This window comes from Apaloderma vittatum, unplaced genomic scaffold, assembly GCF_000703405.1.
Source record: "Apaloderma vittatum isolate BGI_N311 unplaced genomic scaffold, ASM70340v1 scaffold15398, whole genome shotgun sequence".
Lineage (NCBI taxonomy): Eukaryota > Metazoa > Chordata > Aves > Trogoniformes > Trogonidae > Apaloderma > Apaloderma vittatum.
Window position 1 is genome coordinate 2682 of NW_009732541.1, and position 11623 is coordinate 14304.

Genomic DNA, 11623 nt, shown 5'->3' on the forward strand with positions numbered 1-11623 from the left:
TTTTGTGTGTGTGTGTATGTGTGTGAAATAACCGCTAATAAAAATGAGTGGCTAGCTGACGTTCCTTGGACCAAGAAGAAAAGTCATTTTTCAGCCCAGTGCCCAATGATCAGATCAAGGAAATTTTTTGGTTAATTCCTTCCCTTTCCAGTACGTTGCACTCTTGACTACACAGTGGCACGGCTCCAGGGGCAAAAGGATCACAGCCCGAGCAGTGATGGGCTGAAAACTAACACCCCTCAGGGAGGGGAAATCAGCATTCGGAGCTCAAGTATCTCCCTTCTTACCGAAAGCTCGAACTACGCTATTATAGGAAAGGTTGTCAGCGTAATGAAACTTCTAAGCATCTTCCAAAGACAAGAACCATTTACATCTCAAAACCCACATGAAAGCAGATTTAGTCACCTAAGAGCAAGCCGTGGTTCTGGGTCTGAACTCCAGTTTGCTTAGCTTGCAGCATCAATTATATATATATAGTCTTAAAATAATTGCAGAGACAAACCTCTCCATGCTCTGCTCAGCATACTGAGAACTGTAAAACCCACTCAGGGCTGTAAACAACTCTGGTACCCACATCAGCATTGTTTAGTTCCACAGCAAGCCCCTAATGTTATCAACAGGTCATTCGTAACTGTGAATTATTCAAATGTCATTATGAATTGCCCATGCCTTCCCTACCACATCAAAGTGATTCCCATCCGTCACGGTCTGAACTTCTAAAGAGCTCCATAAATGCCAAGAATTGTCAAAAATCTCTACATAAGCCTTAGAGATCAAAGATGGGTACTGAGAATCAGAAAATACACACAAAAGTCTGGATTTGAATCAAGTTGAGCCTCAACTCTCAGATTTCAAAAGTGAAAAATCTCCCTCGTAACAATAATGTGTGGCAAATACAGAGGCAAGAAGCAGCACGTATATATTTATTCCCCATCATCGTCCGGCAGGGACTAAGCAATCTCAACCTCAGCGCAAGGCTTGGTGCACGGAGAATCCCATGGGCGGCTCAGACACTGAGTGGCAAGGATGAACAGTAAGCTGCTTTCTAATACCCATCATTTACCCCATGGACCAAATAAAACAGGGATCCAGCTGAACATCAGCCAGCACCAAGGCTACAAAAGAGAGGCATTCATACAAGGAACTGAGATTTTGCTATCTTGGGAAAAAAAAGATCTTAATATTTATTAAGAATTGATTTTTATAAACGAAAATTAACATTAAAGTAGCTTTCCACATTTGACTTTGCATAGTTTGTAAAAGTACTGTACTTTGGAATGAGTAGTCGTGTTGAGTGAGTTATGCATTACATAAATACACCAGGCAATGGGCACAAAGGCCAATATGAGAACTGCCAAGTTCAGTTACTGAGTAGATTCTAATACATGATTTTTTCAACCCACTTAAATACTCAAATATATCTGACAGTAAGCACCAGTAAGCATCTTCTAAAAGATCTTGCTGTCACACTGTTTTTAATTATGAAATGCATTTTCTCAGTTCCATTTAGTATCATGAAAACGATACTCCTGGTGAGAACTGTTGGACACTCATCACACTTGAAAAACAGGTACTTATGTAAGGACACAGGATATCTAATTTTAGGCCCTTTTTTCCTAAGTAGTCTCAGATATCATTTACAGAGATTTTTGCCATCAGATGAACCTCATACACCTAGGAAATTCAAAAGCAGGCTAAAACAATGCCTGTTATGTGTGTTTTCTGCACATTGCCTAATAAAATTAGATTCCGTTTAAAATATCTAGAGGATTAGGGGACAAAAGGGGGAAAAATGTTCCCTTTCATGTCCCCTGTTTTGTTTAGTTTTTTAAAGATGTCCTGCAGTTACAAAAGATTAGTACTTAAGAAGAGTAGGAGGTGAATCATAGAATCATAGACTGGCCTAGGCTGGAAGGGACCTTAGAGATCATCTTGTCTAACCTCCCTGTCATGGGCAGGGACGTCTCTCAACTAGATCAGGTTGCTCAAGGTCTCATCCAACCTGGCCTTGAACATCTCCAGGGATGAGGCATCCAAAACCTCTCTGGGCAATCTATTTCAGAGTCTTGCCACCCTTGTACTGAAGAATTTCTTCCTAAGATCCAGTATAAATCTATTCTCCTTCAATTTAAATCCATTTCCCCTTGTCCTATCAGTGGACATTCTTGTAAAAAGTCCCTCCCCAGCCTTTCTGTAGGTTCCCTTCAGGTATTGGAAGGCAGCTATTAGGTCCCCTCGAAGTCTTCTCTTCTCCAGGCTGACCAATCCCAGCTCCCTCAGCCTGTCCTCAGAGCAGAGCTGCTCCAGCCCCTGGATCATCCTTGTGGCCCTCCTCTGGGAGTGTTCTGTTCTTTTAGAAACACCTTAAAAGTAACTTCAGGTGTTGGAAATATTGGCCAAGAGCCTACCTGCTGATTGCAGAAGTTGACCTGAAACTACTAGGCACTGTATGTTAACCTTTTTAAGTAGCTACGCAGAAATTATCCACATCTGAGGAAAAATTAACATGAAACCTTAATTCAAGCATCACATCTCATTAGTATAAGGAAGTGTAACTTTCTCATGTGATCAGGAGAAATTTGTCATACATGGAACATTCTCTCAGGGATGTGCAAGACTTACTTACAAGACAATGTCAGCAAAAACCATAATGTTGTGTAACAAATAAAAAGGCCCTGTGTATATATTTCCTTGGACGGAAGAGTGTTTCAGTTAAACAACTGGTATGTTCTCCTCTGCTGCAATAAGAATAAAAATAAATTCAGGGAAGACTAAATCAGTATTTTACTGCATAAACCATAGAAAGCCCAAATTGCAAGGACTGTAGCTCACGTCAATTTAATGGCATTGTCAGTCAAGAAAGTGTAATTCCAAATAGCATGCTTGTGAAATATTTTATGAAATCCTAAACTGTATTTTTTTCAATACCCATACCTTCAGACGAGGCAATACATTCTACCTAAGCCCTCCAGATGGCCTTCAAGAAAAGTGAAAAGTGGACTAAACCAATTATACCAGGAGAACAGGAACTTGCCAAACACCCTTTTCTAGAGGCCACTTTGAAGTGAAAGGAACTCACTCGTGTTCATACACTGTGGGAGTGCACACCAATTATACCCTCTCTGGGGAAACACAAACCTAGAACATCCGAGATCAACTATAGCTTGCAAGCATAAAGGACCCTGCCACTTGGTAGGAAAAGAAGTCCATGGTACACAGACCTCTTCTGACAATAGCTTAACCTATTTGGGCCACTCATGAAAAACAGTAAAACCATCAGAAGAAAAAGCTAAGCAGCACTGACATAAAGTAATTGCTTTTTCTTACTCTTCCAAGAAAAGCATGTGAATAATTTAACTTCTAAAAAAGCATTTTAATCAACAACGAACAATAAAAATCTCATTCCTTAGTTTTGAAATATTTCTTATTCTGAATACCATCATATGTTTTAAAACCACACTTCTGAAACAAATGCAAGCAGGGCTGATGTAGAAATCATTTTTCTTTGGAAGATTATTCATATGATAACATGGGATCAGAGCAAGATCACCAAGCAGTGATTCCAGAGGGCTTCCAGTCAGGCGTGCAGCTCCTTGCACAGTCTCAAAGAAAACATGTAAGAGGACACGCTGAAGAAGGAGACCAGACCTGTTTTTACCACAATGGCATTTAGAGCTGGAAGGTTTACCCAGTAAGACAGAAGTCTTTAAAACATGATCTCTTCATCTTTGTGACCACAAGAGAAAATGCTCGATGTTCAAACTGCAGCTAGTCAGAGCTACTGGGGAAAAAATAATACAGCTCTTTTCAACAACTTAAGCTTCCACTGTCTATAGTAATTAAGAGAGGAACATGTTTTCACTTTACCACAGTCATCTAGCTATGAAGGAAAGGAATTCAGGTCTATGGAATGGAGTAAAGTGAGAGTAGCACCAGATCTCGTTTTACTCTCTCAAAACCCAACGAATCGGACAATACTGGAAAAATCAAAGGGAAAAAACGGCTACAGACACACTCTACTGGAAACTATTACAAGAAGGACAAAATATCTGGCTGCTATAACTCATGTATTCCCCGTGCCAAAGTATGCAGACTGATCATGTAAGAATTTTTTCCTGTGTCTTCAAATATTGCCACACAATTCCAAACACAATGATGATGACTCTGAACTCAGACAAACGTATTCACTTTGTTTGTTACTTACCAGCTCCGTGTGAACTTTCAGATGTGCCTGGAGCTTGTATTTATCTGGAGTAGAGTAGTCGCAATGTTCTGTGGGACATTTCAGCAAAATATTACTGTGCTTCTGAATGACGTGACGTTTAAGGCAGTTTTTGGTGATGGAAGAATAATTGCACTGGGAGCAGTAATATAAATGCTCTCGAGTATGCGTACGAACATGCATGTCATAATGCACTTGGTACCAAAACAACTTGCCTGGAAATAGAATCAGACATGGAGAAAGTAATTTCTAAATAATTCTTAGTAAAAATTCCAATACACACACAAATTTCTTTCAGGGTAAAACACAGTTTGAATCTTGTCCCTTCTGTCTGTAAGGAAAACTTGTTCTAGAGACCGTTTGCTAATGAAAATATGTTTACAAGAACAACTTTCGTCTAAAAAAGACTGTATCATATGTCCTGAAATAGCCAAACAAGAGCAACTTTAAGACACATCAATGATCATCTTCCTAAGGAAAAAATCCTCACAATCTGTTCTCCTGTCCAAAGAATCTCAATTCAAATGTACACTACACCTTTCATGTTGCTCCTTCTTAAAAGCCTTTCTGATATAATGGCACCAAAAAGTGTATAGAAATTCAACTAATGTAAAAAGTTATGGTGTCTCAAAAGTTTTCATTTCTTTTCAACTTTGATTCCTTTCCCTTCCCAAGAACAAAGAGTGCAAGAGAAATTCCTTTCCAGTTAAGTAAATAGAAAATAAATCAGTTAGAATAAATGGTGTATTACTCTCACTTTCATATATTTAAAAAAAAAAACAAATTTAAAAGAATCACAGTCAGAACGGTCTTGATCCAATACTATGCAATGAAAATTTTCATCTCAAAACAAGTCACAAAAATACACCAGTATATACATGTCTATTTTATGGAATGTATATTATCATACATCCTCTCACAGGATATGAAAAAGACTGAATTTAATACTAAGCTGATAATGAAGCTTAAGCACTAAGGTATGACTAATTCCGTCCACGTGCCTAAATCTGCTGTGCTTGGCACCAGGGAATGTTACAAGGTGGGGAAAGGCATGTGGACAGAAAAAAATCTAACTCTATCAAATTTCACATCAACAGAAAACAGAGCCTAGCAAAACATTCCTTTATTATATTCTGCTGGTGTTTTCTTGAGAAAATTTGAGGTGTTTCACACTATTTATACAGCAAGAAGTAAATCTTGCTGGATCCTTAAATCCGTATTGAGCTACAAAATTAATACTGCTACCAAAATACACAAATATATCAAATACTGTAACCTAGAGGAGCAGGAAAAAGATGGTCCACTACGTAACGTTTCAAGACCCCAAACAAACGTAACTCTATTGTTCCTTACCACAATATTCACATTCTAAGTCTCCATAAACCTTCCTTATCCTCTCACACAACTCTGTGTTCATTTGTCTCTTCTGCAAGCTGTCCAGGATCTGCATAAAGGCGACAGCTCCGCTCCCACCGTCGGCAGGAACTGCATCAGAAGAGGCTGCCTGAGGACCGACGGCTGCATCGGCCTCTGGCGCTGGCGAAGGGCTCATGGTTTCTGCTGCATTGGGAACTGGCGGATTGCTTGTCTCCGATTCACTAGAAGGAACAGACTGACTTCCCTCTTCAGAGACTGCAAGGTTCTCAGTCATCACACTGCTCTGACTCGGATTTAAACTTTTGTCTTCAGGCAGCAGAAGCTGAATTTCTTCACCTTGCTCATTTACAGAGGTGCAGTGATTACCTTCCTCTTCATTTGCAGGAGAAACTTTTAACTCGTCAGGACCAGAAGTACCATTTTTCAATCTGCCTCTACACAGGATCCAATGTTTGGGACCCCTATGTCTGCTGTCTGACACAGGGTCTCTGTTACGTTCTCCACTAGAGGACTTTGAAATTCTAAGGAAGGGGCTGTATCAATTTTTAAGTCACTATTCTGTTGACTATTATGGTTTACATCTGCAGCCGCTGATTGACTTTCACAAGCAGATGGCTGTGGTACGGTACCAGCGTCGGTACTCGCGACAGTCGGTTCCCCTGCACTTTGGGCTGGCTGCTCCCCCAGGGCTTCTGGCTGGATATCGCCTCCTGGCTCAAGCAGGCAAAAACTCTGATTGATAGAGCTGTTAAACACAGAAGTCTCCTGTAAATCTGCGTGCGCATCTTTGATGTGAGCACGGAGTCTTACAGAACTGACAAATTTCTTCAGGCACACGGAGCACACATACACAAACGGGTGCTTTCGAACATGAAGCTCAAGGGCTTGGTATTTGGTGGCTCCATGACCACAGAGCTCACAAGCAAAGGGCCTTTCATCACCATGAAGCAGCATGTGACGGTCTCGATCAAGTTCATTTTTGAATTTGCGTTCGCAAATATGGCAGTCATAAAGAAGTTGTCTTTTACCCTCTCGTGTCATCAAGCGAAGCTCGTCAAAAACATCCTTCACCTTTTTATCTTGCAAGTCATGTGTTTCTTTGATGTGCTTGATCAAATTTTTAACATCTGAGTATTTCTTCTTGCAGAAACGACAATGCTGCTTGATTTTCTTATGAACTCTTTCAATATGGACTTTGAGATGGCCTTTGCTGAGACAAGTGAATGTACAATAATCACAACTAAACTTCTCCCCTGTGTGCTTCCGCATGTGAACATTGAGGTTGGCTTTGATGGCACTGGCATAACTGCAGTAAGAACACTTGTAAGGCTTTTCGTTCGTATGAATCCTCAAATGTGCTTGGAGGGAGTGTTTAAATTTGAACACCTTGTTACAGTATTCACATGTGAAAATCTTCAACTGAGTTGGACCCAACCTAAGAAGAAGCCAAACCAGTTATAACATTGAAACTTGGTGACATAATGTGTCAGAAAATAATGGACAGATACGTTATTTTAAAAAGGTATTGTCCAGAGGCTTTTTAAATTCTACAACTTATGACCAGATTATTTCCAGCTGTTTCTTCATTTAAAAGGCTCAGAAAATATTGCAGTTTCAAGAAAATGCATAGGGAAGCATTTGATTCATATTTTGCATGAACACAAATATAAGTATTTCAAAATCACCTGCTTGATTTCATTGCCTGCTCATATGGGGTTTGCTGAATGGCATATTCTTGATATCCTCTTCGTTGTGATGGGTCTTGAACTGTTGCCTCTGGAGTTGTGGGTTCACTTTCTTGGGGAGCAGCCTCAACAGGCACAATTTTTGTGGCTCCTAAAAGCAGTAATAAAAAATGCTCATTAAAAAGCATCAGATTAAAACATTTGCTGTCTGTCACAAAACGTTAAACTCTGTAAACATTAGTTCAACTATTTTAGTTTCTGTTGCTAAATCCTTGTGCATAAAATGATGGAAATACTTCCAAAAGACATCAGTACTGTTTAAAAGACATCAGATCTGTTTAAATAACATGCCAGGACTTCAGGTTCTGAGGGCTATTCATGGTGTTTGATGCTTACTATTATGAGATTCTATATCTAAATACTTCCACCTTTAAAAAATAGTGACTTTTCAAAATGAAATTCTAGTTTTTCTCTTTCTGCCTCATACTACATCATTTGAAAACTTCAGCCAAGCTGTTTAATCAGTTCCATAAATAAGGCTGGAGAAAAGACACTGTTTAGTCTATACTTAAAAGTCTGCACATCTTCTTCTTAAACAGATCTTTTTCTACTTATATTTTGGGGCATGCTGCCATCCCCTCAGAATAAAACAATATGTTCCATGTGCACTTCCCAATCCTCATGAGGTGCATGAACAAAGGGGCTCTACCAAGTGCAACGGTATCTGATTCTATTTTTCACAGCTTTACAGCCAGTTAAAAATAAACATGTTTTGAGATGTGACTAAGCTGAGATTATTTAGCTGAGAGTTCTTGATTTTCTAAACAGTGGTGGGAAAAATGTAATGCCGGGGACCCATAATTAGCACTGAAGGTAAATAAAATCCATATAATTGTTAATGTATGCCAGAAAAAAAAGCAACCAAAAACCTCACGTGTATCAAACTGAGCACCCATTGCTGATTGATTTCCTCCTTCTTAACTTCTTTGTAACTCATCCAGCCACATGTTCAGTGGGAATGCTGTAGTCTTCAAAAAATGAAACTACATGTATTTGCATATTTATGTATTTAATCATACATATAAATATTTGTGAAATCTTCATATTCTACTAAAAAGACTATAGAAAAACCTTTGAGGAAAAAAATGCTTTCTAGTCTGATACTGAAAAAGAAGCAGTATGTGAGGTATCATATGCTGAATAATAAAAAGAAAACAAGACACTGAATAAGTAGCAAAAGATGAACAGCCATGCATCCTAACAAAAAAGTGTTATAGGACCTCTAATCAAAGATTGTTCTGTCATATACTGGGTACGAGGAAGCAAGAGAGGTTGCACATGAAAATAGCGTTGAATTAAATAACAAAGTTAACTTCAGGTACAACTGAAATTTGGTAATTTTCATTTTATTTTCTTTTTCTTGAATGTTACATCCATGTCTGATCTAATTTCAACTCTTCTGATTAGAAGCTGAGTGAGGAACAAAAAAGTACAATAAAGTGGAGGTTACTCAACAACATATGCGGAAGACTTGGGGACATGAAGGTGAGGAAAGCAGTGCTGCAGAGCAGACAAGAGAGAAGGATGAAGAATCCTTTAGAGCAAGTTAAAGTGGGAAACGGAGATAATTTGAGAAGAGGCCATTTGGAATTATGTAAGAATATCAAAGCTTTTTGTATAGGACGAGACATCATCCAACAACTGCTAATAGCTCTGTGACTTGCTGAATTGTCTGCATCTAAAACCGGCGCTTCTCTAACTGCTGTGGTGTTTTAATAATGTTCAGTTCTGTACTAAAGAGTCTGCCAGTTGATCAGAACTGATCTTCCAAGTTTTTAACCTAAATGTTACCAGAACATTGTAACTTCTTTATCCTCGTCACTCCTTCTCCCACAACCATCAGGCAGCAGGACCGCAGCCCCCAGTTTGCACGGCAGTAGCCAAGTGAGGTGGGAGCTTGTAGACACAGTGCAGGAGATGTGGTTTAAGCAGTGGCTTTAGTACAAGTATAAAACACATATCGGACACCTGGCGAGTGTTTCCATAGTTCAGTATTTTAAAAAAAGAAGCAAGTTCCCCTTTACATAGAATGACCCAGTTACAAATAAATCGATCTTGAACTGCTCTACTTGCAGGTTACCTCTTTGCAGCCTCCTGTTTTCCTGAATGTGAGACAAACATGTTTATTAAATGCTCTGCCCTGAACTTCCTCTGTGCTCTTCTGCCTTCTAGGATTTTAAGCATTTCCTGAAGATTGCTCAACTTTTTAATAGATTTTTGTGTCATCAGTAAAAAATTTTCATCATCTAAATTAGGTGGGCTAGAGAAGTATCAACCCACATGTATTTTTGGAGTATACACCAGTGTACTTAGAGTGGAGAGAATGCTCCAGGTCACCCCAGCACTTTGCCTTGCATTCCCCATGCTGTTAAGAGAGAGGCAAATACCTCTAAAAACCTAAAGAGGCTTCGAACATGCAAATGGAGTACTTGCTCACAGTAGGCAATCACATCCCCTCATGTTAGGTACTTACTTCCTAAACTTAGAAGATACGTAAGTACTACGAAACATTAGATGCCTCCATCCACTTGGGCTGCAGCCTGAGTCCAGGCTACTAAGGGACCGACAGCCACAGCAATCACCGCTGTATCATTAACGAAGAACTAAAGCATATGCCCAGAAAGTGAGAAACTTGGTTTCTAGACTCTGCCCAACCTAGCTGGCAGTGAACCCACATGTCCCACATCTGCCGTCAATATTCAAATATGTGAAAGCAGCCATGGGTTAGGGAAAAGTGTAAGAACAAGGCAAACAGATACAAGATCTTGTTTTCCATTAAAAATACTACATATCTTAAAGAAGGTAAAAGTTTTTGTAACTATTGCCCTGAACAATCATTTCAAGAAGTGAGAGTATACAAATACCACAGGAGTAAAAAAAGAAGTTAAAAGTAGTGATCATTTCTTTCACAAAAATCCTTCCTGCAGCACTATTCTATATTTTAAATGTAGAAGGGACTTTAGTTTACTAGACTTTATTTATGCCTTTTGCTTTCTTCTTTTCAGTCCATATCATCTGTTCTATGTAAATCTGCACTAACAGTTACAAGATTTGAGTTCCTCATGACATTCTGACATCAGCTTCTACAGATAAGCACTGCCCAGCTTGTCTTATCTCTGGCTCAAACTCAGTGATGGACTCTAATCTCTGACAGTCTGTCCCTTAGAAAAGAAGTTTGCCCTTCACTATAAAGCTCTCCAGTACTTCTCAACAGTGTAAAAGATAAACACAAGGAAGGAATTACTAGGAATGGATCAAAAATAGAACAGAAGACATCATCAACCAAAATTGGGTAGAAGTGTTAATCTGCTCAAGAGTAGGAAGGCTCTGCAGAGGGACTTGGACAGGCTGGATCAATGGGCTGAGGCCAGTTTTATGAGGTTCACAGAACCACAGAATGTTAGGGGCTGGAAGGGACCTCAGAAGATCATCTAGTCCATCCTCGATCATCTAGTCCAGCCCCAACAAGGTTCAACAAGGCCAAGTGCCAGGTCCTGCACTTGGGTCGCAACAACCCCCGGCAGCGCTACAAGCTTGGGGAAGAGTGGCTGGGGAGCTGCCTGAAGGAAAAGGATCTGGAAGTGGTGGTCCCACAGTCGGCTGAACATGAGCCAGCAGTGTGTCCAGGTGGCCAAGAAGACCAACAGCATCCTGGCCTGTATCAGGAATGGTGTGGCCAGCAGGAGCAGGGAAGGGATTGTGCTCCTGTACTCGGCATTGGTGAGGCTGCAGCTTGAGCACTGTGTTCAGTTCTGGGCACCACAGTACAAGACAGACATTGAGGTGCTTGAGTGGATCCAGAGAAAGGCAACAAATCTGGTGAAGGGTCTGGAGAACAAGTCTTCTGAGGAATGGCTGAGGGAACTGAGGTTGATTCGTCTGGAGTAGAGAAGGCTCAGGGTAGACCTTATCCCTGTCTACAACTATCTGAAAGGAGGCTGTAGTGAGGTGGGTGTTAGTTTCTTCTCTCAACTAACCAGTGATAAGATGAGAAGAAACAGGCTCAAGTTGCCCCAAGGGGGTGTTAAATTGGATATTAGGAGAAAATTCTTTACTGAAACAGTGGTAAAGCATTGGAACAGGCTCTCCAGGACAGTGGTGGAGTTACCCTCCTTGCAGGTGTTCAAAAAAACATGTCGATGCAGCACTTCAGGACACAGTTTAGTGGTCAGGGTAGTGTTGGGTTGACAGCTGGATTTGATGATCACAACATCACAGAATCACAGAATGTCAGGGGTTGGAAGGGACCTCAAGAGCTCCACTAGGCCAGCCCTCCTGG

General features: G+C 40.2%; 1 protein-coding gene across 1 annotated transcript in view; it reads right to left on the reverse strand.

The window, feature by feature from the left end:
• Nucleotides 1-1626: 1626 nt before the first annotated feature.
• The window catches only part of LOC104278556 (zinc finger protein ZFAT-like), a 20030-nt gene continuing 10033 nt past the window's right edge, over nucleotides 1627-11623 (reverse strand). Inside the window, 5 exon segments of the mRNA XM_009875568.1 lie at nucleotides 1627-1674; nucleotides 4205-4437; nucleotides 5576-6025; nucleotides 6028-7034; nucleotides 7285-7435. Coding sequence (XP_009873870.1) covers nucleotides 1627-1674; nucleotides 4205-4437; nucleotides 5576-6025; nucleotides 6028-7034; nucleotides 7285-7435 — 1889 coding nt within the window.